General features: G+C 41.0%; 1 protein-coding gene across 1 annotated transcript in view; it reads right to left on the bottom strand.

The window, feature by feature from the left end:
- Positions 1 to 25,557, bottom strand: part of jade2 (jade family PHD finger 2) — a gene marked incomplete at its 3' end in the record, with an annotated part of 121,509 nt that overhangs the window by 28,372 nt on the left and 67,580 nt on the right. The window contains exons 5-10 of the mRNA XM_083910296.1: positions 23,509 to 23,663; positions 20,497 to 20,708; positions 18,537 to 18,704; positions 14,380 to 14,496; positions 11,473 to 12,006; positions 10,553 to 10,717 (exon numbers count right to left, since the gene is read on the bottom strand). Coding sequence (XP_083766422.1) covers positions 10,553 to 10,717; positions 11,473 to 12,006; positions 14,380 to 14,496; positions 18,537 to 18,704; positions 20,497 to 20,708; positions 23,509 to 23,663 — 1,351 coding nt within the window. The remainder of the gene's footprint in view (positions 1 to 10,552; positions 10,718 to 11,472; positions 12,007 to 14,379; positions 14,497 to 18,536; positions 18,705 to 20,496; positions 20,709 to 23,508; positions 23,664 to 25,557) is intronic.

The following is a 25,557-nucleotide window of genomic DNA, read 5'->3' as shown; positions in this document are numbered from 1 at the left end:
TCACTAATTCTCTCGACAATCACCTACTCTACTCGACTCTCCACATCAGCTTAATCGGACATTACACTGACGTTGCACCAGGGAGCCTGTGGGGGTAAAGACCATTTAACATCTGGGCAAACTCATTCCGACACTTGCCCTCTAACGCGCAGAGCTGCTCCAGGTAACGTCTCAATAAATCCAGGGTTACAGTACACGTGAAAGCACTCCACGCTGCCACTTTCTGTTCTCCTGAAAAGCCAGAATACACACATACTTTCATTGATGTTGGCATAATAAAGTGTTTCTGATCTCTCCTGTTTCTTTGCCCTGGGAGGCAGCTCAGTGACCTTGTGGCAGCGCATTAACAAAAGGCTGAAGCCAAAGACGAGCAGCGCTCGGTAAGCTTTGAAGCCTCAGGACCGTGTTACACAGTCGAGCTTAGCGTGTAGCATTTTAAGCAGCGGTGAATCTCAACAGGCGGTTTTCCAGCATGGTGAACGGCGCTCAAGGCGACCTGAAGGTGTAAAAGCCTGTTCTCGCCTTCAGCTCATACATAATGATGCAGCCAGATTCTCAAGCAGATCAAAGACGCATGTTCTTTCACTTTTACAGTGGATTTTTACAATGGAACAGAAGATTTAGTTATTACTTTTTACCTGTTTAAAGTGCTTTCATTGACTCCATGTGACATTTATGACATTTTACACCCACAGCGATGCAAGGTCACATGTTTTAGTAAGTCGTACTCCCAATTTACACCTGTTATTAATGTGTTAATGGTTCCAAACCACCTATAAAGTTAGTCAGAGACAATATAAACAGGTGGCTAATAATACATAACTCCATAACCTTTACCCCAATTATTTATATATTCAATAACTAAAAGGTTGCGATGTCAATATGTTCTTTCCTATCCACCTCCCACCTAAAATCCCACATTCTGATTGTTGTTAACCCTAAAGTGATTGATTTATCACATGAAATGAATCTCACAATATCACATGTCCTGATAAATCCCCGGTTTGTTCACAGCTGGTCTTTTCTGCACGAGTTTAGACAAAACAAGTGAGGACATGTCAGAAAAAACAACGCATCCACATCCACATCAACTCCATATAAGTTTTCTTTATGTCTGGGAAGTTTCTCTGGAGAAAGCATCAGTATGAACTGGGGCCAAAATCCTAAAAACAGATCTTAAAGCATGAACCAGACATCTTTCTTCAGGACGTCTATACGTTTCCGTTTAGGAGCGAGCCAACGATGATATTTGAAGTCTGAACATGAGACCTGGTTGGCTGCAAAAACACTTGTAGTGGTGAGGTAGAAGAGCAACTGCTGCTGCTGCTGCTGGTGCACAGAAAAGCTCTTGTCTCACTACCTTGAAGCTTCTTGGAATCAGACAGGCGCAGTCTAAGAAGACGGGGATTGTATGTTGGGAAGCGAGCCAGTATTAGGTTTGGAGAGGAGCTATGTGCGTGGAGCCAGGTTGATGCCGGTCCAACAGGGCGGGGTGTGTCTGCTGCACGGTTTGGCCCCGCAACACTTTCACAGGGAGACGAGGACTCACACGCACTCACCCGCAAATACAGGAACATGAACGGGTGCAGGGAGCAGCTATCAAAATAATTACAGAAAGTAGTTTAGTAGTTGGCTGCAATAAATCTTCTATGCAAACTTCAACACATCTAAATCAGGGGGGTGCACGTCTCTCCCTTAGAGGACAACTCAATTCAGTACAATTTTATGCAATTTGGTTTAATTGGATGCAAAACAAGTCTTTGTTTGTATGCAGGTGTTGATTTTCATCGCTGCTTACATTCAATAGATGTTTCCTAAAAGACCAGAATCCATCCATTTTATGAGGAAGATGATTTTAAGAACTACCCAGGCAGAAAACGTGAGGCCTCATGGATGCGTTTGACATTGAGAGTCTCACATTGACAATCAGGGGGAAAAGGGGAAAAACAGAGAAAAGACCAAGATTTTCTTAGCCCAAAATTGCAATGTATTGACTTTATAAAGCCTCCACAACAGGAGAACAAGAAATAAATTCTGTATATGAAGGTTTTCAGTCATCCAGGTCAACTTCCTCTCCTCCAAGAGTTCGGACGATGACAAACTGCAGGTATTTATCATCTATAGGCTGTATACTGGTCTATAGGGATGTTACAATGCAGGTCATTCATGAACTGACCCAGTTCCAGGTTGTTATGGCGCATTGGCGTCACCTTTGGGTCGATTGTGTTCCTTGAGAAGTCTTAAAAAAAGGTCAATAATAAGGCTCTTTGCAGGATGTACAGTGCAGCAACATTTCCACAGATAAAAATCTAGATTTTTACGATGAAACAAATCGGACAGAAGTGCAAATAACAGTAAAGTCAAGCTGTGAATGAGAGTCTGCAGCTCCTTTAAGGGTCACATTGTGTGTGTGTGTGTGTGTGTGTGTGTGTGTATGCATGGGTATCTTTGTGAGGACATTTTGGCTGGTCCTCACATTCTGTCACCTCTTAAAGGGGCTTTTTAAGGGTTAAGACCTGGTCTAAGGGGCTAGGGAATGCATTATGTCTAAGAGTGTCCTCACTACATGCGCTACACAAACATAATAGTGTGTAGTGTGCAATGAGCGGAGTAAAAGTAAGTAAGTGTACACTAAAGTGTAATGTTCTGTGCCAGTGAAAGTGAAGTAAATCCTTCAGATCAAGCTCAGTGTGTGTGTGATAGTGTTAGATTTACCTAACGTTGGATTCAAAATTAGTTTGTTGAAACTGTGGTTCACGTTTGGATCGTTGCAATAATTTTACACATGAATTTCGGTCTATTTTGCACTGCTCCGCCACTGGAAACAGTTTTTAGTGTCTCCTGTTGCTCTAGGGGAACTTTTAAAAACTGAGGCAACAACTTTGAAAAGAAAAACCTGCATTAAAAAAACAGGGTGTGCAGCCTTTGAAGAAAGCTGGGAACTGTCCAGGCAGCATAAATCAGATTTAAAAGAAGTAGGAATCCAGGGTTAAAGTGAAAATCTCTTGGCCTTGGATGCTTCAATGTCAACTTTTTGTACTTAACTCTCGTTTGTGAATCATCCAAACTTATGAAGGTTTGCCCTTCCAAATACTGAGGTTGAATTATTCTCTTAATAGACCGAATAAAACTTCTGAATGTTTCTCATTAACAAGGAAAAATATTACATACTGAAGACTTCCACAGATTAAGTGGTCAAACAAGGCTGTAATATACGTTTTTAATACGTATATTACAGCCTTGTTTGTCCACAGATTTCTATATATTATATAATATGGGATTAAATGTGGAACTTTAGAGGGCAAATGAAAATCAGATGTAACCAGAAGTAAAGTGAACAAGGGTCAAAGCCATAAAAACTGACAAATGACTTACTGCGTGTGTTCTTTAATTTTAGGTCTGGATAATTTCACAGAATGACGACGACTGAGGGGAGAGGAACTAAAGTCAGGGGGAAAGAGACTCCAAAGGTTTTCTTGTGGTTCTCTCCAACAACAATCCTCAAGTTAACAAAATAATAAATTACACGGCTTTGGGAGAAGCTCTGAGTTCACTGGATCTTGGCCTCTGTAAACTGTGGACGTAAATCAACACAGCCCACAAAATTTATAGGAAATCCATAGCTGTTGGCAGTCTGAGATAATAAAGATACAAGCGAGCCTCATCTGCCAAGCAGAAACTTCTTTTTTGTTATCCTTTCCCCGCCAAGACGTTCACAGCACCGTGAGTCCGAGCACTTCTCGAAATACAGACTTGTGCATGTGCTTGTTCTGAAACTTCCTCGGCGCTCTGTTCAAACGTGGAAGGAAAAACAAAGTGTAAAATAGAACCTGCAGCCAAAGAAAGCGAGCTGATGGGCTTCTTCCTCTTCGCCGCGGCACAGGGGCGTAAACTGACTTCACCTCACATCCTAAAAACACCTGAGTGAACTGCAGCTGAACTCGAGGTGTCGCCACACCTGCCGTCTGTCCAGCTTTAACTCTTTGCAGGGCTTTTTTTTTTTTTTTTAACTCTCTTTTCATCAAATCTTTACCATCCAGCATCCATACCTTTACTTAGAGTAGAGACAACAGACAACAGGCACAGTATAAATCCAATAAGATAAAAAACTGTACATAAAAAAAACCCAATAGATCTTTTAAAGATAAAAATAGACAGTCTTGCACTTTTATCTAGTCCTAGTATCTAGTTTTTTGGCATTATTCAATGCAATGATGGCACTGGGATAAAAACTGTGGATGGTCCTGAGTCGTCTCTACTTGACAATGTAAAAAACACATGTTATATGAAACATAGCTTCCCATACATGGCCTGTTTCATAAGTAAACTGCCCTGTATGCCGGGGGCCGCTGACCCGCTGAGCCAAGTGTTCTGCCAAGTCTGCGTCGTGAGAGAATGAGTGAGAGCGGAGGGCAGGGCACAGAACCACACTGTGTGCCATTTGACACCGTGCCAGCCTTGGCTGCAGCACAAATGCACCGAGGAGGAGGAGGAGGAGGAGAAAGACCGAGTACAATTGTTCCCCTCAAGTAGTTATAGATGTGAAAACATCTGAGAGGAAATAAGTCAGAGAAAAAGAGAGACTGTTTCTTTCACACCTCCTTTCCCTCTGTCAGCCACAGCGCTCCTATGCCTCCTGTCCCACGCTGAGCCTTGGCATTTAGCCCTGATCCATCAAACCCCCTTCCTGGATGTCACCACCTCTTGTCCTTAAACTCTAACATTCAGTCTTTCTCCTCTGTTTTTGTGCTCGCCGAACCTTGGCCTCCACCCCTGCACTCACCCTGGCTACAACTCTCTCTTCTGCTCACCTCACCCTCAGCAACTTTACTCCAAATCTTTTATTTGCAGCCTCATTTCAAATTCAAAAATTGCATGAAGTAAAACTGACATAAGATAAACCAAAGTCTAAATATAATGCAAGTAGTTAAGAGAAAAATGTCTGTGCAAGCATGCTCGTCAAGGTCACCGTTGTTTATAAAGAATATTTTAAACTAACCAGAGTTGTACCAAAGGGTTTAGAGAACAAAATACAAGTAAAAAAGTTGCTTTAAGCCCACATACTGTATACTAGACCGTTACAATAATCCAACCTCGATGAAATGAAGGCATGGATAACCCTCTGAAAGTCATTGGGAGAACGTATGACTTTACTTTGGAGAATTTTGGAGCCTCAGCTGCTAAAACTGAGCCAATCTGTTTGTCAAATTTAAAACTGCTATCAAATGTGACACTGGGGCTTTTTGAAAGAGAGATTTTTGGTCCAAGAGCATCAGCAGAGTCAACAAAACAATCACCAAACCAAATAATCTCCCTATTCCCTTCATTACGACTGAGGAAATTCAGTTTCATCCAAGTCCTAATGTCATTAAGACAGGGGAGTCATGACATTTAGCTTTTAAAGTGGGAAGAGACATTTTGTTTATGAAAAACAGAACCCAGAGGAAGCCAATATACATAAAACAACAACGGGCCCAGGGTGGAGCCTTGTGGGACACCACAGGTAAGGAGAAATCTTCCGTTTTTTTTTAATTTTACTAAATTTGGTTGCAACTTTTAAACATAAAAGCATTCATTCCTAACTAATGTCAACATGCTTCACAGACCTATTTTCTGCTTTTACAGCGCACACATTGGCACACATCTCCACATACTTCTTTGAGGAATTTACCTCAGGTTGAACTGTGGGCTTGTAGTGGTTTGTTAAAAGGCACTCCTGTGGTTGACTGTTCACTTGGCACACACACACATGCACGCACACACACACACACACACACACACACACACACACACACACACACACACACAAACCACCTTTAGCCTATTTCACAAACAGCACACACGCCAAAAGGAATGAAGTAACATTTAGCAGCTAATTTGTATTACCCAGTCACAGAGCCGCACATTGTTTCGACATGCACTCTGATTGGATGACTGATGTGTATGAGTGTGTGTGTGTGTGTGTGTGTGTAGGGTGGCACTTTGCAGAGTAGCACAGGAATGGAGAAAGCTCACCAGTGCATTAGGGACAGCACAGAGCAATTCACTCCACTGGGCAACACTTCAAAGTAGAAGAGGCGGGGTGATAATCCACGGCAACATTAGCCCCTGGAATCTTCCACCACTGCCAACGTGCACTCACACACTCTCACACACACAGACACACACACATATTCATAAGAGCAGCAGGCTGCAGGGTTTTGGTCATGGGGTCTGATTGGGTTGGGGTCTGGGGATAACGGGATGGAGGATGGAGGGGATTTTTCAATTTGCCAGCAAATCACTGATGATTGCAAGAACTCTCTTGTGCACAGATGCACACACACACACACACACACACAAACATAACGCTGTCCATACAACACACGTCTCCGCGGTAAAGACCTCGCGCTTGAACCCAGAGAGGCAGAAATAAGAAGTGGGCAGAGCGTTTCGCTCACAATGCCGAGTGGTTCCCAAACAAATATGCTGTTAAAAAAGAAAATGGGTCAGCAATCAACAATAAGACTCTTCTGATTTCTTACAGGTGCTAAATCTGTTCAAAGTGTGATAAAAAAGAAGAAAGTGTGCAAGGAAAGTGAAGCAGACGGATGAGGAGGAAAGAAGATTGTATATTGACAGCCACGAGCATGAGTAGCGGCGAGGTGTCAACATTCATTCGAGCCGATACGTGACCGATTGATGATCAATTGTCCTCATGGGAAAGCTGTCGGTGGCAGAGCCATTCAATCCTCCCATCTGTGTCAGCCTTTCAATGAATACTGCTCCATCTGAAGCAGCTCGAGACCAAACAACTTGTTTTCCATCAAAAGGTATTTTCAGGTGGTTTTGCTGCCTTTTTCCCCCCTGAGTATCTTTGTAAACTGCTTTTAAAGTGGAATATGAATACAATACTATTATTTTATGTAACTGTACTGCTTTAAGTGCTACTGTGAAAAAGCCTCAACACATTTAATAGATGATAGTGTTGTAGATATTTCTGTGCAGAGAGCACACAGAGCTCAGTTCACTGTTCCTGCCAGAGAAAAAACATGCAATTGGACAACAAACACACAACACACCTACACTTACCTAAAAGCTATAAATACCACACATACTGAGCAACTTTACACACAAATATGTATTATATAGAACTGCCAAAAGAGAAACCTTGACTCAACACAGCATTCAACATTTGTAAGAGGCACAACATCACATGGAGACATTTGTTATAAACAAGTACCAACACACTTTTGGTATTTGTGGTTAGTCAAGTGTGAACTTGTGTCATTTATTTCTTGTTGTATTTACAAATTCATGAGGCTGTCCCATCTTGTATATACACTTTCCTCCAACTGCAAACAAGGATCCCTGGTAGAGCTGAAACAATTACTCAATCGGTTTTTTCATGATTAAAACAAGATTTCTGATTGTTTCAGCTTCTTAAATGTGAATATTCTCTGGTTTCTTTGCTCCAGATAACAAATATAGCTGAATCATTTTGGTTTGTGGACAAAACGAGACATTAGAGAACCTTATTATTTACAGGTTTGACAAACACTGATCAACATTCTTTAACGTTTTCTGGACCAAACGATTACTCGATTAACGGAGAAAATAATCACCAGATTAATCGTTTATGAACATAATCATTAGTTGCAGCTCCAGCAAAAACAGTCTTTCAGATACTGCACAACTGTATTTTCTGAGTCTTTCTTTAAACTAATTTTTTAATACAATAGTGGCTTAATTGTTTTTGATGACATGAGACAAGTCAAGAGCTTTAAACCTTAGAGAGAGACCTGAAGTGGTTAGGGTCAAGCTGCACAACGCACATCAATAATAGTCGTAGGGAGAAGAAGAGTTCTGGAGAGCTGACTCAGGTCAGGAGGTCAGCAGGACCTGCAACGATCGATAATCCCTGACCGCGCTGGAGAGCGCTGTGGTGAGGCTACAGTTACAAAAAAAATATAATATATCGCACAACTCATGAACTGGGCCACATATATGAGGAAAACAGATCAATGATGCACTGAATCTGTCAATAAAGGTGCTATTTAATAGGTGACGACGTGGCTTTGTGAGGAGTATTTTGTTCATGCCATCGTTTAAAGTTAAGGAGCGAGAATTTGTAACTTTAAGAATCCAATCAGCTCAACAGGAAGCCGATCTGCTCACGGGAAAAACCAAGGAACAATTAAAATATGTCGTCCAATTACTTTCTATCTGTGTGTTTTCATACGGCTCATAATATGGTTGATATACAACCATTCAATTGCCAAAAGGTCGTCCCACTGTGCACCAAATTAAATCAACCAAGCTGAACCAAACCAAGGCAAGAGGATCAAATCTCATGCTGAGGATATAAAGGAGGGGGAAAAAAGGCATTTAGGACACACACACAGTAGGAGTATTAGGTTTATCTTACAGATTTCTGAAAGAAAAACACATTAGAAGTCACTAAAAAGGTTTGTGGTGGAAACTTTGAGTCGGTTTAGTATCACAGAGTAAGCAAATACTACAGGATACCAGATTGTGGTAAAGATATTAAACATGTGTCCAAGCGTAGGAAGACGTGCAGTCAACTGTATCCTCCCTTTAACTCGGGTTGCAGTAGATGTTTTGGCTGCAGGCTGTTGCTCAGATTCTGCAGAGCGCGGTGTGCGGGTCAGAAAGAGGTTCTGAGAGCGCGGCTGCAGTGAATGCCAATCAACAATCAAAGAACTGCAAACATGAGCCTGAAGAGCCTGAACTGAGGGTTACGGACAGACACGGGCAGAAGCAATCCGAGGAAAACCCAAAAAGGAAATTTACATCGTGGTTAGTATTCAGCTGCCAAGTGTGAGCTGTGATGCTGAAGGCATCGCAGGAATACTTCAGGGTTCTCACAGATTTCAAAACTATTCCAGACGACGAGTTCACGTTCGGCTCGGCGACACCGGTGCTTTCACAGTTTGATCAAATCTGAGTCACTGTTAACGACTGTCCGCAAATAGTGAATTTGAAAGCAAGAGAGAGCGTAATTAGAGATAAAGAAAAATACCATGTCTTTGTTGACTCTTTCTGTGCATGAACACACACACACACACACACACACACACTGCAGTCCTCATGGCCTGCCAACACTTGTCTGCACTTTCCGCAGGCTAAAGCATGTCAGAGAGATCTTATCCCTCAACTAGAAAGCAGATTCACCACCAGCAACGTTCTAGGGTTTCCAGTAAGGGTGGGAGATACTTAAAAAAATATTACAATTTATGTATTTTCTCACAGTAAAATCACAATTTTTTTTAACTAAAGCTATTTGGCACGTTACTTAAAAGTGCAACCAAACAATTTTGATATGGGAAAAATAGCCCTGAAGGAAATAAACATAACAAACATTGAGGCCAAATAACTTTGCTGAACAGATTTGTGCATTTGTGCCAAGTACAATGGACATTTAAGAAGTACACACAGTCTCAGAGTCTTAAATTAAACGCTTAAACGACAGTGCGGACTTTTGCAAGGTTAAACGTAACTGCTCTGCTTAGTTTGTTGGTTAGTTAGTCGTGGTTAGTCGTGTGCCTTTTCGTTGGGGAAAAAGCTACCAGTTCCATAATATAACAGAGGTGGAGTTCTTTTTTAGGGACAGACTTCTTTGTTTTGTTTTCATCATTTTCAGCCATGACTTCCCCGCTACACTCTGAATAAAACAGGGCAGGGAGTTAGAAATCCTTGAATTTCTTGAAGAGGATGAGCAAATAGTGTGATTTGGCTGAAGGAATAAAAAGACTGAAGAAATAGAACAGCAATAGATAGAATGCGCCCTGTAGACGATACTATGATCGCTCTGCCTTGGTCAGTTGTTCTAGTCTAGTCCTTCACGATCTCATATCGTCATAATTCCAACCCCTAGTTACCAGCACAGCAGACACCACCATTTTGGAAGTACAAGTCTGTTCTGGTATCACACACAAATCGCACCACTCTTGAACACTGAGGTTTCATTATTTCGACTCATTTCTACTTCATTAGCTGAATTAAGCGTCACTCAGTAGGTTAAAATCAGTCAGTGCTGTTCTTTTCCCCGAGCAGCTCCCTCTGTCGGGACCCGTTTACAGTCATCTGGATCAAAGGCTTCCTCTACATGACATGAAGCTGCTGCACAAACACCATCATCTTTCTGTCTGGATAACTCCAGCACAGCAGAGCACAGCGGGAGACTTCAGAGCTTTTCAGCCAAAGTCTCTCAGAAAAGAAGAGGAGAGTCATATCCAATTACAGTAGATACCCCCCACAGTGTTGTACTGCAGAAATCACATGTATCCCAAGACACAAAAACAGGATTCTGCAAAGCTCTGGGACACCTGAGACTAAATATGAGGTCTTTCTTAAGTCAGAGACATAAAAACACTTTAACACATCAGGAAAAATTATTTTTTACATACAATCATTCGGTCAATAACTACTGTATATTCAGCCCTTCAGGCTACTATTTTAATTTAACCTCAAAATTCATCACAATCTTTTTAATTGTCAATTAACAAAAATGCAAACACACACACACACACACACACAGAGACACACTCACCCTCTCCAGGTCTTGTCGCAGGTGCGTGAAGAGTTTGAGGCGTCTGTAGAGGACGTCCTGCTCCTGCTGGGCCAGGTTGTCCACCTCGTCCCTCTTTAAGGTCACCAGAGGTTGATTGAAGTTGGCCTTCCTCTTCAACTTCCAGAACTGATAGAGGAAGTCCACCTGGAAGAAGAAATACAGGAAATAACAAACTACCCATATCTGCATATCTTTGATTGCAAAGCTTGTGACACATTCATATGAGCATGATTTTTGGAAATATGTGATCGCCCCAGACCTATAACGATAATAATGCAATATATTTTGTTAAGTAATGTACTTTTCATGGGCCAATAATGTTGCCAACACTCTTTAAATCCCCATCAAGGTAATGGACTTGCAGAGTTCATCTGCTTTATGGTCTTAGTTGGAGTTAAATATTCAGCATTACAAGTTCACCCTTTAAAACCTAAGCCTTTTTTGCTTATTTTAACCATACAAGGCCAGAAAATGTCCTGTGGTTAAGTGGTTTTTGCCCATTTTTCCAGAATAACTTTCAATATCTGGCTGTTATTGTACTTAAAATACTATAATAACCGTATTTACTGGAATACACGTTGACTTTGAAGTGCAACGTCTCCAGCTTTCAGAAACCGTTGGAATTTAAAGGGTTAAGCCAATGTTTTGTCTTTTTTATTTTTTATTTGACTATTTCTATGTGTCATTTGCTGCGAGCGCTGCCATCGAAGCTCTTCCTGTAAAGTACAAACGCACAGGGGAACTATAGACGACAGCAATTCCCATGACTCCACAGCCTATACTACAGCCTGTGTTATTGTTTCGATTGAGAGAGACAAATTACATACTGTGCATTTAAATCAGATTTGGCCACTTCAGCCGACCTCTCAGAAGCTCCAAGCTTTTAATTATTAACATACCTGGGAGTCGGGCAGGCCCAGGTTCTCAGCCACCTCCCTGGGGTCCACCAGACGGTAGAACTCGTCCTCCAGCTCCTGGAGCTTCTGCTTCCTCTGGCTCACTTTCTCTCTCTCCAGCTGGTCTCGCTCTGCTCGCTCGGACGCCGACACAGACATAGACATGGGGAACGGTATCGACCTCTGCTCCAGGCCACTGACGACGCTCGACTGGTGCTGCTGCTCGAGTCGGTGCTCAGAGCCGACGCAGGTGGGTCTGACTGTGCCGTGTGTTCCGTTCGCGGTGGAAATAGTGATGCGGTTGCCGTTATTTACGCAGGTTGGACTGGAGGTGTGGTTGTTTGTTGTCGCACTGCTGCTGCTGCTACTGCTGCTGCTGCTGCTGCTGCTGCTGCAGGCGACAGCGGTGCAGCTGTGATCCAGGCAGAAGGACTTGAAGCGAACCTCGTCGTTCTCTGCGAGGATGGTCCTCATCTCCAGGCCGTGGTCGAAGGCGCACGTCACATGGAAGGCCACGATGCAGGAGGGCATGGAGCACTGCAGAGAGGGAAGGAATATGAAAACGTGAAGGAAGGTACAGATGCCAAAAAGTGACATTTTTGTCACAACTGGTCGTTTCCAGGCGTCATTTTCAGTTTTCTTGGGTTTTCAAGGCTCAAATACGAGAACAGATTCAGTCACAACAAACACAGTTCCGCCACTTTCAGCTGACATTTCAATATGTGTGTGTGTCATGTCCATGTCAGTACTATCCATTACAGGTCAGAGTCAGAGGTGGTCTCCCACTGAGTCGCTGCAGGCATTGTGTGAGTTTTCTTAAAGAGCACGGACTGACAGCAGAACTCTTCCCTCTCTGCTTCTCCCTTTACTGACTGTTTTCTGCAACTTTGAACCTTAGAAATACAGGTTAAAATATTTCATCATTAAGGATTGTTGCATGTTTAGGAGAAGATAAAAAAAAGTGTCAGAGGAGATGTACAAGATGTACTTATATTGTGTTTTATAAGTGAACACAGCAAAAAATACAAAGACGTCTAAGTATCTGGTTGAGTTTTAATCAAATTATCTGTTGTTCCACGAGTGCAATGTGGAGCTTTTTCTTTATCAATGTTAAAAGTAAAGTGAACAAAATAAATCACAATATTGAACAGAGTATTTGTTTATAGTTTGACAAAAATATGTCCATTATCTCAAATATGCTGTTTGGCAGCTTTAAAAAACGTCAGTCATTTGTCACAGAAATCTAAACCATCACAACCTTTCTTTAAATTCTACCTCGTCAGGAAAATCAATCCTGCTTTGACAGCTCAGTGAAAGTAAATCAGTGTGAGTATCCATCACATGGTTCTCGTGAAAAATGAGAAGATGAGACTGATCCTTGGAACCAGAGCCTCACAGCTGAGGGAAACTGATGGTTTTTGCTGCTAGGCTTTCATTAATTCATTCATTTTGCTTGTTCACGTCACATTTTTAAGGTTTTAACCAGACATTATTTTCGTAATTGATGAATCAATTCCTGAGCTTGGTCCATAAAGAAAAAATAACAGATTAAAGGTTTTTACAGTCGTTTTATTTTACTTTTATAATCACCTGATTGTGTTGATTGTTGAGACTTGTATATCTTTACTTAAGCCCACAAAAGACAAACTAAGCATCTTTTAAATGGTTTAACACACTATCCCTTTACATGATAATGAAGAGTTGGTGATTACTGCAAGAAGTCATTATTTATTAACTGATCTGATCCATTGTTGAAGCCCAACTCAGTGTGAGAGCATAAGATATGCAGAATATATATATTCTACAATAAAGCTACTGTATGTGATGTTTACGTAACAATATTTTTCAAGCAAAAAACAAACTTTCTAAATGTATTTAATGTGCAGAGGAGCAGACACGAGGCTCCTCCACAGACTGTGAAGAGATGAAGAAGCAGCATTTTCTTAATTAGCAGAAAAGAGGATGTCACCCCCGTCACTAAAGACGACTGCTGCTGTTTCACAGACAGATTCTCTGTGAGCTTCAGCAGACGGCGCGCAGGTCCGACTGGCTGACCTTCCTTTAATAACGCGCTAATTAAGTGTCTCATTACACTCGGAGAACTCGCCAATTAAAAGCGCGTATTACTGCAGCCGAGACACTGGACTGTCATCGCCGTGGGAACGCTGCAATCACGGGAAAATAAAAAGGTTTGTCACCGCGTTGAAAAAAAAGACAACGTGACGTGGGCTTCATCCTTCACAGAGATGTGCATAAAACTGTGGATTAACATCTTTTTTATTCCTTCAGACTCTGTTGTGCTTTAGTATATAAAGATTTGTACATTATGTGCGAGGTGGTGACTGAAAAAGAGACTTTCTTTAGTCCCGCGGGTCAAGGATTCTCTGTGCGACGGCAGAAATCTCTTCGATGCACTTGTGCACACGTTATTTTTACATTACACAGAGTTCGTTTGTGGAATATTATTCCGTATGTGCACACAATTACAGGCGGGAACACGGGAAATTTAGAGAGATGCGGTTCACCTCGGGGGCCGCCCTTTAATGCTGAACAATGTTCAGGCTAATAAGTGGAAAGTAGGTTTGTGTGATTGTGTCGGCGGGGGGTTTGTTTGTGTTCTCAGCGGCGAGCGCTGAAGAAGTGCACACTTGAAACGGATCCACCCACACACACATACACACACACACACACACACACACACACACACACACACGCTGCACTGTTAGTCATTCACTTAGCTGCAATAACAAAAATCGCTGCTTCAGTGCAAATCCTGCACACTCAAGCATTAAATATGATTTCCACAAGCGTGCGGCGAGGATATAAATCATTTGATAATTGTATTTGCTCTATAGTTTACAAAAAGAACACACAAAACTTCACACAATAAATGCTGTATGTGACCTGTACCTGTATGCAGGTTCCGGTGTGTTCTCGGCACAGGCTGCAGGACAAGGCCCAGCGGCTGGCAGGGATGTGGGACACCTTGGTGATGGGTTCCATCTTCTCTGGGCAGCCTATGCTCACCTAAAAGGAAACACAGGACAAGGAGACATGGATATAGTATGTTTTGTGATATTTGCCTTGGTTTAACTCCTGTAGTTTAACCATTTAACAAGCCTCAAAATGTCACTTTTTTTTGCTTATTTTAACCAGAAAAGGACCAGAAAACGTCCTGTGAGTCAGTGCTTTTGCCCATTTTTCCAGAATAACTTTCAATATCTGGCAGTTATTAACAAATTACTGCATTTTGAAATTGTCTATTCACAGTTTTACACACAAATTTGAGCAGTATAGTGTTAGGGTAAGTGTATTAATAGGGTAATTAGGGTTATAATATATATAATAGGATAAATAAAGGATATAATTTAGGATTTAGGATTAAGCAGGATATTTAAAATAACTGTTTGAGTTTTTGTCCCAATGTCCAAAAAAACAGAAACTTTTTCCCCTTTCTGGTGATAAAGATGCTGATTCGTCGGCTTCCTGGAACAACTTCCTGTCACATTACCGTAATAACCACATGTGCCTTCAACGGGCAACTTCTCAGCTTTCAGAAAAGGTTGAAATTTTTCCAATATTACAAACCGTCGTGTAATTACGGTCATCGCGGTGTCGTCTGCAATTCGCTTGGAGTTAAAGGGTTAAATGCGTCATATGAATACTTACTTAAATTCAAAATAAAGGAAAACTTAACTCGACTTGAGCATGATATGTTTGGTCTCATTTATCTTGGGGGAAAAACATCAACTGAAATATTTCATTAACCCTCAACAACAAAGTTATTGCAGCTTTTCGATGATGATTTCCTGACTTTCCTCCAATTTCACGGCCAAGATTGTGGATTACCATGTCTGCGATGGAAGCCCAGGCAAAGAGGACACATGTGCTCTGAGGACATAATTGTAAAGCCCAGTGTGACTGTGACACTCTGTGTGTCTCTGTCTCTATTCAAAACCACTCTGGCTCTGACCCTCGCTTCACCAAAAGTTACTGACCTGTGCCAAAGCAGCCATGCAGAAGAAAGTGAAGAGTACTCATCACCAAAGAGCCACTTTCTCTTCCCTTCCTTCCTTCCTTTCCAAAAAAACATTCCACCTCTTTTTTATTCCTCATACTGTACTTGGCCCTCGATTCCTCGTCCTTCACGCTTGAATTAAAAAGCTGACAACCGATCTCCGCTCCTCGCTCTCCACATGCATTTCTATCTGATTTTTTTTTTTTTGTAAATATTTTTCCCTTTTTTTCCTCAACTTCTCATGCACATATCAGGATATCAGAGCCCACGGCCCCTTGTGCCTCCGTGTTATCGACGTCTCGGCGCGGCACGTTCGATAGAAGCAGAGGTCAATTTACACTTCACTGAAGACGTCGATAATAAAGTAGACTTCACACAGCGACGCCACCGTCAGCCTTCACTTGTGTTTAACAACTGATCAAATAACGGACAGATGGCAAAAAAAAGGATTTCTAGTCTAATTGAATGGACTGTTTTTAGCTATGATGCCCAAACAAAATAGGCCACATGCACACAGGTGTATCGTCTATTATGTACACTATACATTCTATTCTATTTAACTTTATTATATGGTCTCTGTTTTAATATATTTTTATATTGTACTTTTCTTGTTAATGCATGGTTATTATTTATTATCCTTATCTTAACTGTCTTACAGCTGTAACGCTGTAAATTCCCCCAGTGCAGGACGAATAAAGGACTCTCTTACCTGATCTTATCTTATCTTATTCTTTTGAGGCAATAATGCTGACTTTCATCCATTTGGACAGATTAAACAAAGTTAATGTCTAACCTAACCAATCTTAGTCCTAAATTTCTTTTCCACTTGGTTAAATGTCGAATAAACTTGAACTTAAACTTTGTTAATCCACATTTTATTACAGATTCAGATTAAATTTGACCAGTTTGTATTTATTTATTTGATTTTTTTCCAGATCTTTTGCTCAGAAAACTTAGAAACGCAGTAAAGAGCATTGCAGGGGTTTTATTTTCTTTGAAGGAAATGACTTTAATTTTTTTTCAATCCCAAATTCCTCTGTTGTTGTGCATCTCAGATCCACTGTCAACTATCAAATAACACGTTTATCTCTGGAAATAAGTAAAAAACTGTATATTTTTTGGGTGAAATGGCCCTTTAAGCATTTCCTCACCATGTTTTAGTCTCCATTAATACTTCAGGTCCTAACAAGGTCAGTGTTTATGCCAGAAAACGACCTAAGGACCCATTTTTATTTATGAAAACAGGGAGGAATTCATAAGGACACAGCCCCTTTTTTTGCACGGCCAGGTAGGAATAAAACACCTTTATTCCACCTTTATGTTGTGTATAAAGACAGTATATGAATCATTTGTTTTCTAAATTATGGTCCCATTCAAAGACAAATAGATGGTATAAAACATGGCGTGTATTGGGGTATGTGCATTGGGCGTGTGTTTGCAGGAGCAGGAGCAGGTTGACGAACTCTTGTTGTTTCTGAAAAACAACAGCGGCGTTGGACAGAATACAAAACTGTTGGTTTCAAAAAAAAACGGCAAAGAGACATTTCTACACACAGGTGCAGAGGGAAGGAGTATAAGTTTTGAACAAGTGTGTTTGTGCGAGTGAAAGTGTCTTTAAAGATAGACAGACTCACACTCTCTCTGAGAACTGAGGACACACACACACACACACAAACACACACACACATCCATCTAGTATTCTCTTTGAATGACACACACTGCCTCCTTTTTGGAAATTTCCACTATGATATTCAGTAAAAAATCAGTGTGCACTTCTGCTGCTGTTAGCTCATACAAGGATGCACACACTCACACACACACACACACACACACACACACACACATGCAAATGATCTTTTTTACCTCCATGGTAGGAAGAGAAAACAAAAGCAAACGGAGCAACGGAAACAATTAGCCCAATCAAGGGTGACAGAAGGCAATTAGAAGTAAAGAAAGAAAAAAGAGAGAAGGTGCGAGGAGCCAGAAGCCACTCCATTACTGAGAGAATGTGCTGCTGCTGGTGGTGGAGCTGGAGCGATGGAGCAGATGAATAGAGCGAGGACACATGACTGACAGTCTTTAACCATTTAAAGGTGTACAAGGCGTGAAGCAACCAACGAAAACGAGCGTCTGACACTTTCAGCGGAGCCTCGTTTTCCTGAAAAAAGGTATCATCATCATCGAGACAGAATGAGCAGCTGGTTTAGGGACACGCTTGGAAATAAGTTCCCACTTGAATCAATTTACATTATCTACAGGCTGTTAGATGTGAGCTTTCTGGACTCGGGAAGCAGCAGCAGCAGCAGCACGGAGTCTTTGGAGGATTTATTGTAAACTAAGAAAACTGTACAGGTGAGAGTGTCTTTTTAAAATGACGGCCACCTTTTCCTGTAAAGCCAGCTGTTTCAGATACAATACACACAGTATATGTATGCACATGTAAAGTGCTTAAAAACAAGAAATCACATTTGTACTTGTGTAAAAGCCGGATTATATTAAAATCAATATGTATAAGCTGTTAGGATCACTCCTCTCTGACTGAATAGATGGGTTAGACTATACCTGAAGCTATTTATGACACACGAATCACAAATAAATCAAGTAAAATAAGGTTGAATGCATTATTAAGTCACAAGAAAACCTTAAATCCTCTTGGCTTTCATTATAAACCACGGTGTTAGATTAATGCCACTAATACCATGTGGTGATTTCATATTGATGTTAAAATAATCCGACTTTTAGACGAATACAAATGGGATTTCTTGCTTGAAAACACTCAAAAAATTGATTTTCCAAACCATATCAATCTTCATTTTACATATTTAATATACATTCTTAAAATCCTTGAATCAACAATTAAATATAGGCCATTTTATGTACCATTAATATTCTTTTTTTAATGAAAAACCAGATCAGAGCGATGTGAATTGAATGATGTGAAAACCTCTTTTTATACACAGGAATCAGCTTCGGTAAAGTTAGTATCTTAACCATAAAAGTGCATAAAGTTCATCTGCAGCAGATTGTGTAGTCTTTTGGTGACTCTTACCTCGGGGATCCATAAGGCACAGCTGACGTGGACCCACTTGGTTCCACTGCGCGTGGGCTTCAGGGCGCCGCCTCTCTTGGGGCAAAGCAGACATTTGGGCTGAACACCGAGGGCACAGATCCGACACAGCCAGTTCCCCTGTGGAACCTTCAGGATGCCGTAACACGCCTGAGACACAGAGACAGAGACGGTGATATTTCATGTCCTTGTGTTTAGTTTACGTACAGTAACGTCATATTTACTGTGTATTTACTGTCTCTTATGTCAATTAGACACATTTTCCAAAGTCGATCGATAAGAGAATGAATATTACAATATATACAGTCAATATTATTTTGTATTTATTGATTTTTTTTACTTTACTTTACTTTAGTTAAAAGCAGAGGTGGAAAGTAATGTATTCCATTTACTCATGTTACTGTTATTGAGTGGGTTTTTTGTACTTTTACGTTGTAAAGTCATTTTTAATAATGTGTAAGTTTACTTTTACTTCAGTATGTTTTTTCTGGAAGTTACTGTACTTTACACTCTTAGAAGTAGAACCAAGGTTCTTTGGAGAACCCTTTTTGGCACCCTTTTAAAACCCTTTATTCAGGAAAGAGGTTTTAAAGGGGTCTCTGGATCAAAATGGTTCTTACTGGAACCCTTATTTCTAAGAGTGTACTATGTTTTAAATCACATCTGTTATTTGGCCTGAATCATCATTAAAGCTGCCTGAAAAGTAAAGTTGTTGTGTTATCTCATCATAACCTTGCTTTTATATAAGTATATATATATATATATATACTTGGTTGACTTTATAAAATAGATGACATTGCTCCATCCCTCGCTTAAAGCCCTTCGTTAAAGGCGTATGACAGGAGTCAGACTGAAGGAGAGCGTCGTCACAAACAATGATTTAAAACAGGCGCGAGCCTCAAGGTCAAGCCGTCACGTCGCCGTGTTTTTCATTTCACAATTCGATAACTTCTTTTCATTTGTTTTATTTTCACTGGCGGCTGAGTCTGAGCCAAAAAACTTCAAAAAAAAGAAAAAAGAAAAAAGAAAAGTACATTACAGTGTACTGTGTGTTTTTCTTCCACCCTATAAAACTTCACCAGTGTCACATGAACAAAACTCTTCTTTCCACATTATTAAGTCAATGTTCATCATCAAAAGTGGATTTAAAAACCCAGCAGGTCATTGTGCCATCAGGACTCCATTTCCCTTTTCACTTATTATAATAATAAATGTTCATTTTGTAGTCACAAAAAAAAAGCTAACATACACAGTGATCAGTGTCATCGTGAATGCTTTCAAGTATTTCATTGATCAAACGACGGCACTGATGAAACAAAGCACTTCAGAGACTCAGGTTAAATAGATGATCTACAAAGACAATAATATTTCATTATAATTAAATCAGTCCTTTCCCAAAACTACAGATTAAGAGCAAATCCATTCCGATAACCTCACTTCCATGCATTATTTACTTTTGTCTATGTGTAAGTGAAACTTCCTGTAACCTATGGGAGACGTCGTCTATTTCTGTCTCGTGTTATGAGTGTTATGACATTGAAGGTGTGCAGAGAGACCGACAGACAGGATAATTAACACCGTCGTACAAACACAACAGATCCCCTGAAGCCTCGGGCTGTCGCAGCTCTGTGTTTTTGTGATATTTGCTGAGAGAGAGAAAAGAAAAATGTGACTTGACCTTGATTTTAAAGTCTTAAGAATTAAAGCTAATCCACTTCAAATATCTAAAACAAAGCTTTGCACCAGCAGCCGTGTAATACTGCACATTATCCATCTATTATAGTCGTTAATTTAGTTTTAATAGTGTTCTTTCTTGCCAGATTTATTTATTCTAGTGATCATTTATTATTATGTATTTTAAATATCTACTAGTATGTTTCATTTCAAGTGTTTATATGCAAATAACACGTATACAGAGTGAATATCGTCCTTAATTCCTGACCTGATGAACGCAGACGTTGCACTTGTCGCAGAAGACCATCTCGTTGCCGTCCTCTCCCTCCGGCGAGCGGCACACGTCGCACACCACGTCCTCGTCGTACTCGATGCCCAGGCCCTCCTCCGTCTCGATGGCCTGCTGCATCTTCTCCTCGCACACGCTCTCCAGCGCCACCAGGACGCACTCCATCATCAGCTCGTCCAGCTCCGGTAAGGCTGCAGCGAGCAGAGGGAGAGACAGGATTAGTTGTGGTTGACGGCTTTTCCAATGATTTTAGGAGAAAGGAGGGTTATATCCCTTGGTAAATTGCCGAGGGAATGATACACAACTCCTTATATGGACATCCTGGTATTATAGGTCACATATTCAGGCTTTAAAAAATGCATTTTTTTAAAAATATTAAGTAGCAATAATTGTGCAGAAGTCACAAAATGATACAGTTTTTTCTTTAATTTTGTTCATAAAAACCAGACAGGTGAACTTTGAACTGTGACGTATATCGGATTTTAAACATTTTGAGTACTTTTCACTCAGGTGTGTTTATAAAGTTGGTCAAAATTGATCAGATTGTCTCGTTTTCGCTGGGAAAAAAAGTATATAAGGAACTCTATATTGCACATTCTTATGGCCTCTGTATATACTGTAATGCTCTGTGATTTAACGCATAATACTTGTTGAAAACACATTAAAAGCAGAGGTTGAGACCTTGCCTCGTGCAGAGGAGATGTACATTTAGAGAAAGTACCTGTGCAAAGCAATTAAAAGTAAGAGGGAAGTGACAGAGTCAACACTTAAGGTGTCCTCCATTTCTTCTCATCAGCGAGGTTAAGTGTAAATAGACAGAAACGTGTAAATGAGCGAGCCAATTTAGCAAATTCAAGTGACTTATATTGAAAATGCACACCGTTTTCTTTAGTGTTTACACCTCACAGGGTCAGCACGGGATTAAAAAAGAAGAAAAATGGCTGCAGGACGTGGGAGTGAGAGGACGGCAGAGGATTGCCTAACGTCCTTCATCACTTAAAGTCCATTTGCTATTCCAAATGTTGCTGCTGAGCTCTCCTCCACCACAGCTCTCACAGTAATGCCTTGCTCTAAGGCTGATTAATAGTTGATGTCAAAGTTTTTTGGGGGGGTTTTTTGCACTCACAAAAGATAAAAGGAGCAGATGGGAAGTAAACAGTCTGGTTGGTGTTAAAGAAATGTGACATATATATTATTATTATTATTATTATTATTATTATCTCAATACATACATTGAGATCTTAAAATCTCCTGGGAAATATTAATAATTCAAAATTGGAGATGATGTCACACTAACTAATGCCTCTGTGCACCGATCATGAATGTTCCGCGGTGCCGGATTCTGCCCCTAAGGATTATTTATGGATTTATTTTGGAGGAGTCAGTCCTCAGTGGATTTGAAAGTCCTCTGTGTCTGTTATTTATACCGCTCAAAATAAAAGTAAGTAAAGTGATTCTGCAGTGTCTTATTGCCAATATGGATGTTGAGTAACCTGAGCTGCCAAGCGCTACTTGTGCACGTCCTCAGAAATTTAGTCGACACAAGCAAGCATCAGCACAATGAACCCGAAACAGTAGGTGGCAGTGTAGAGGCAGTGTGGCAGAAAGTTTTAGTTAAAAGAGGAAATACAGCAATAATAACAACCCATAACACGTTGTTAAACAGTTAAAAACATGAGTACAAGACTGACTATTTCAGAAAATAACACAGCAGATAATGAAGATATCATCCAAACCTGATGAGGTCCTTCAGTAAATAACTTTAGGTCATTTTAGAAATTAATTAACTTTAATAACAAAGCCCTGCAGGTGTTTTCTGCATTTGGAAATTGATTTTTGAAACAGCAGAGAAGAGGAAAGTAAAGTTACACATTAACCTGCCGTGACATTTACGCCTTAGACAACTCCACACATGCACAGGCAGGAAAACAACAGCATTAATCACACACAATCTGTGTGTGTGTGTGTTTAGTTCCTGCACTGCGTACTGAATATTTATCATCTGTGTTTGTCACAGACACATTTACGTGTAGGTCTATCTGTGTGCACACGACTACAATTACCCTTTTTTTGTCTCAAGGTAACGAAGCGTTCATTCGGCCTTTGTGTACTTTTATAATTATATTTAAATGAGTTTTCTGAGAATAATGATGACATAATGTACATGAATTAAAGTTTCAGCACATCCAGCGTGAACCCTGAGTGTCAAAGTATGACATTTTAGGATGACAATCATGAGTCCAGAGCACCTACAGCCTCACCCAGTAAACTGAGTCGACCATCTGTGTGTGTATGTGTGTGTGTGTGTGATTTAAAAAGATAATGTGTCCCAGAAATAAGGCCTGAGGATTTATAAACTCGATTACGATGCTTTATCTGAGAGGAGCCAATCAGATATTGAATAAAATAGAGGAGAAGATGAGGGAGAGAGATGGCCGGGGGTTTGTGCCAGTTGTTGTCACCATGGCAAAAATAAGAGGCTGCGGCAAAAGATGGCAGGTGATGATGATGATGATGATGATGATGATGATGCAAGGACACGGAAAGAGGACATCAAGTAAGTCACACAATAAAACGTTGAAGTTCAAAAGTTCATGCGTGCAATATTCAAATTAAGCTGCAATAAAAATACATTGTGGAAAAGGGCTGAAAATTGGTGAGGCGTAACAAATAGAGATTTGACACACACACACACACACACACACACACACACACACACACACACACACACACACACACACACACACACACACACACACACACACACACAAGCCAAAAGAACATGGTCTCAGTGGAGTGAAAGAGAATTGTGTTCCTCTCATTCTTCTGGGAGCTTTTGATATGAAATGTTGTGTTGAACACTAAAATATGTCTTTTTATCATCAGTCAGTGTGTTTACTTGCACCTTAAAAGTCAGATTTTAGTCGGGCTAAGACAATAATACGGTTTTCTTAACACGCTAGTCTTAGTCGGACTAACAGACCCACTCACCCATCTGTCTGAACTCCTGGTTGGCCATCTCCAGCCACGCCACGTCCAGGTCGTCCAGGTCATAGCAGCTGTAGATGCGAGCGGGCGGAGTCCGAGGTTCGCCGTTAGTCTCCGGTCCGTCGCCGGGAAGCCCGTACGTCGACTCCGGCAGTAACCTGCAGGTGCAGACAGGAAGTTTCTCAAGTAAGTCAAAATCAAGTGTTTTTAAACACCTTCAGCTTCGATGACACAGGTCAACTGCACACACACTCAGTTAAAGGGCAGTTTCACCCATTTTTTCCCACACTTGGTCAAATGTAGAATAAACTTAAAATCCTTATGATGCTGCGGTGTGTAAAGAGCAGTGTAGGGCTTTTATTTTCTTTGAAGGAAGTGACTTTCAAGTCAACTTTTTGGTCAATTTTATGATGATTTTTTCAATCCCAACTTCCTCTGTTGTTGTGGGAATAAGACGTGTATCTCAGATCCACTCTCTGTTGTTCAAAACACATTTATCTCTGGAAATTTATTTTAAAAAAAAGTATTTTTTGGAAGAAGTGGCCCTTTAATGTTAATCTTATTATATAATACCAAACTAAAAGGTCAAGTTTTGTTTAAAAGAGGTTTTGTGGTCCGGGAAGGCGCATGGAGCGGTAGGCTGCGTGACATCAGAGCTCTCGATAGTTAAGCGTAAAACTCCCCGAAAACTCGAATAACTAAAGCTTGTAATCACACCGACTGTAATGTGACCGGGGAAAAGCTGCAATGGGAAGGAAAACTCGACTCGCTCAGACTAAAAACACGACGACAGACGAAATGGAGGAACCGCTAGCTAACCGTGAAATTGAAGAAGACGGCGGCCATGACACAACACACCTCGCTGCAAGTAAGACAGACGGGTCAGATCTTGAAATTATCAGCAAGGAGATAAGAGATTTAAAAACAGAATTAAAAGAAGCCCTTTGCTCATTTGGCGAAACATTGAGGAGCGACGTGAAAAAGGACTTGGATGTTTTCAAACAGGATATAAGTCGACAACTTACTAATGTCGCCACTGAGCAGCAACTACAGAGCGGCAAAATCAACGAGGCTGAGTCGCGGATTGAAAAGCTGGAACATTGGGCACAGGAGGCTAACAACGCTCTTATTATCTCACTGCAAGAACAAAAATCCCTGCAGGATAAGTTAACTGATCTGGAATCAAGATCGAGGAGAAATAATCTCCGTATCTACGGAGTTACAGAGGAAGAAGAGGGCGAGTCTGCGGCCAAGTTTGTTCAAGACCTGCTCCGACGTGAACTCCAACTGCCGGAAGATTTTAATCTCAAAATTCAAAGAGCGCATCGGTCACTCGCACAGAAACCTGCCGACGGAACCCACCCGAGACCCATCATTGTGAACTTTCTGGAATTCTCTACTAAAGAGAGAGTCCTGAGAGAGGCATGGAGAAAGAAAATACAGCTGGGGAACAAGGTCCTGTCATTCGACCACGATTACGCGACAGAGGTTGTGCAGAAGAGAAAGGAGTATAATGCCGCTAAAAGAATATTGAAGGAGAAAGGCGTCCGGTTCCAGACGCCGTTCACCAAGATGAGGATCCATTGGGAGACGGGAACTCGAGTATACAACAGCGCCGGGGAGGTTAAGCAGGAATTGGAGAGACGCGGACTCGCGGAGAAGACATCGGCGACACCGACGACCGCGGCGGCGGCCGGGCTGGAGTCACGGCTCCGCTCAGCCGTGGAGTGGCAGCGTAGTGAGGGATCCCGGAGGAACTACCCATCAGCAGCCGTACGAGCCAAGGAAAAGCTGAAAGAGTTCCGAAGATAATTTATCTAAGGATTAATGATTATAAAATGAAGCAAAACCGGTAGGAATGTTCTGATATAATTTGTGTTTCTAGTTGTCAAAATTATGGTTATTCTGCTATTCCCATGCTAAAAGGAAAATTACTATCTGAGGTCTGGGCTGCTTAATTTTCTTTTCTAAGTTGTAACGTTGGACTCATTTAGAATGACTATAACCCTCACTGTAGGCCCTGTCATTTCTAAGTTAGGCCCCTCTTCATCT

Source organism: Microchirus variegatus, assembly GCF_963457635.1.
Source record: "Microchirus variegatus genome assembly, chromosome: 2".
Taxonomy (NCBI): domain Eukaryota; kingdom Metazoa; phylum Chordata; class Actinopteri; order Pleuronectiformes; family Soleidae; genus Microchirus; species Microchirus variegatus.
Note: the sequence above shows the minus strand (reverse complement) of the source record. Positions and strands in the feature narration are given on the sequence as shown.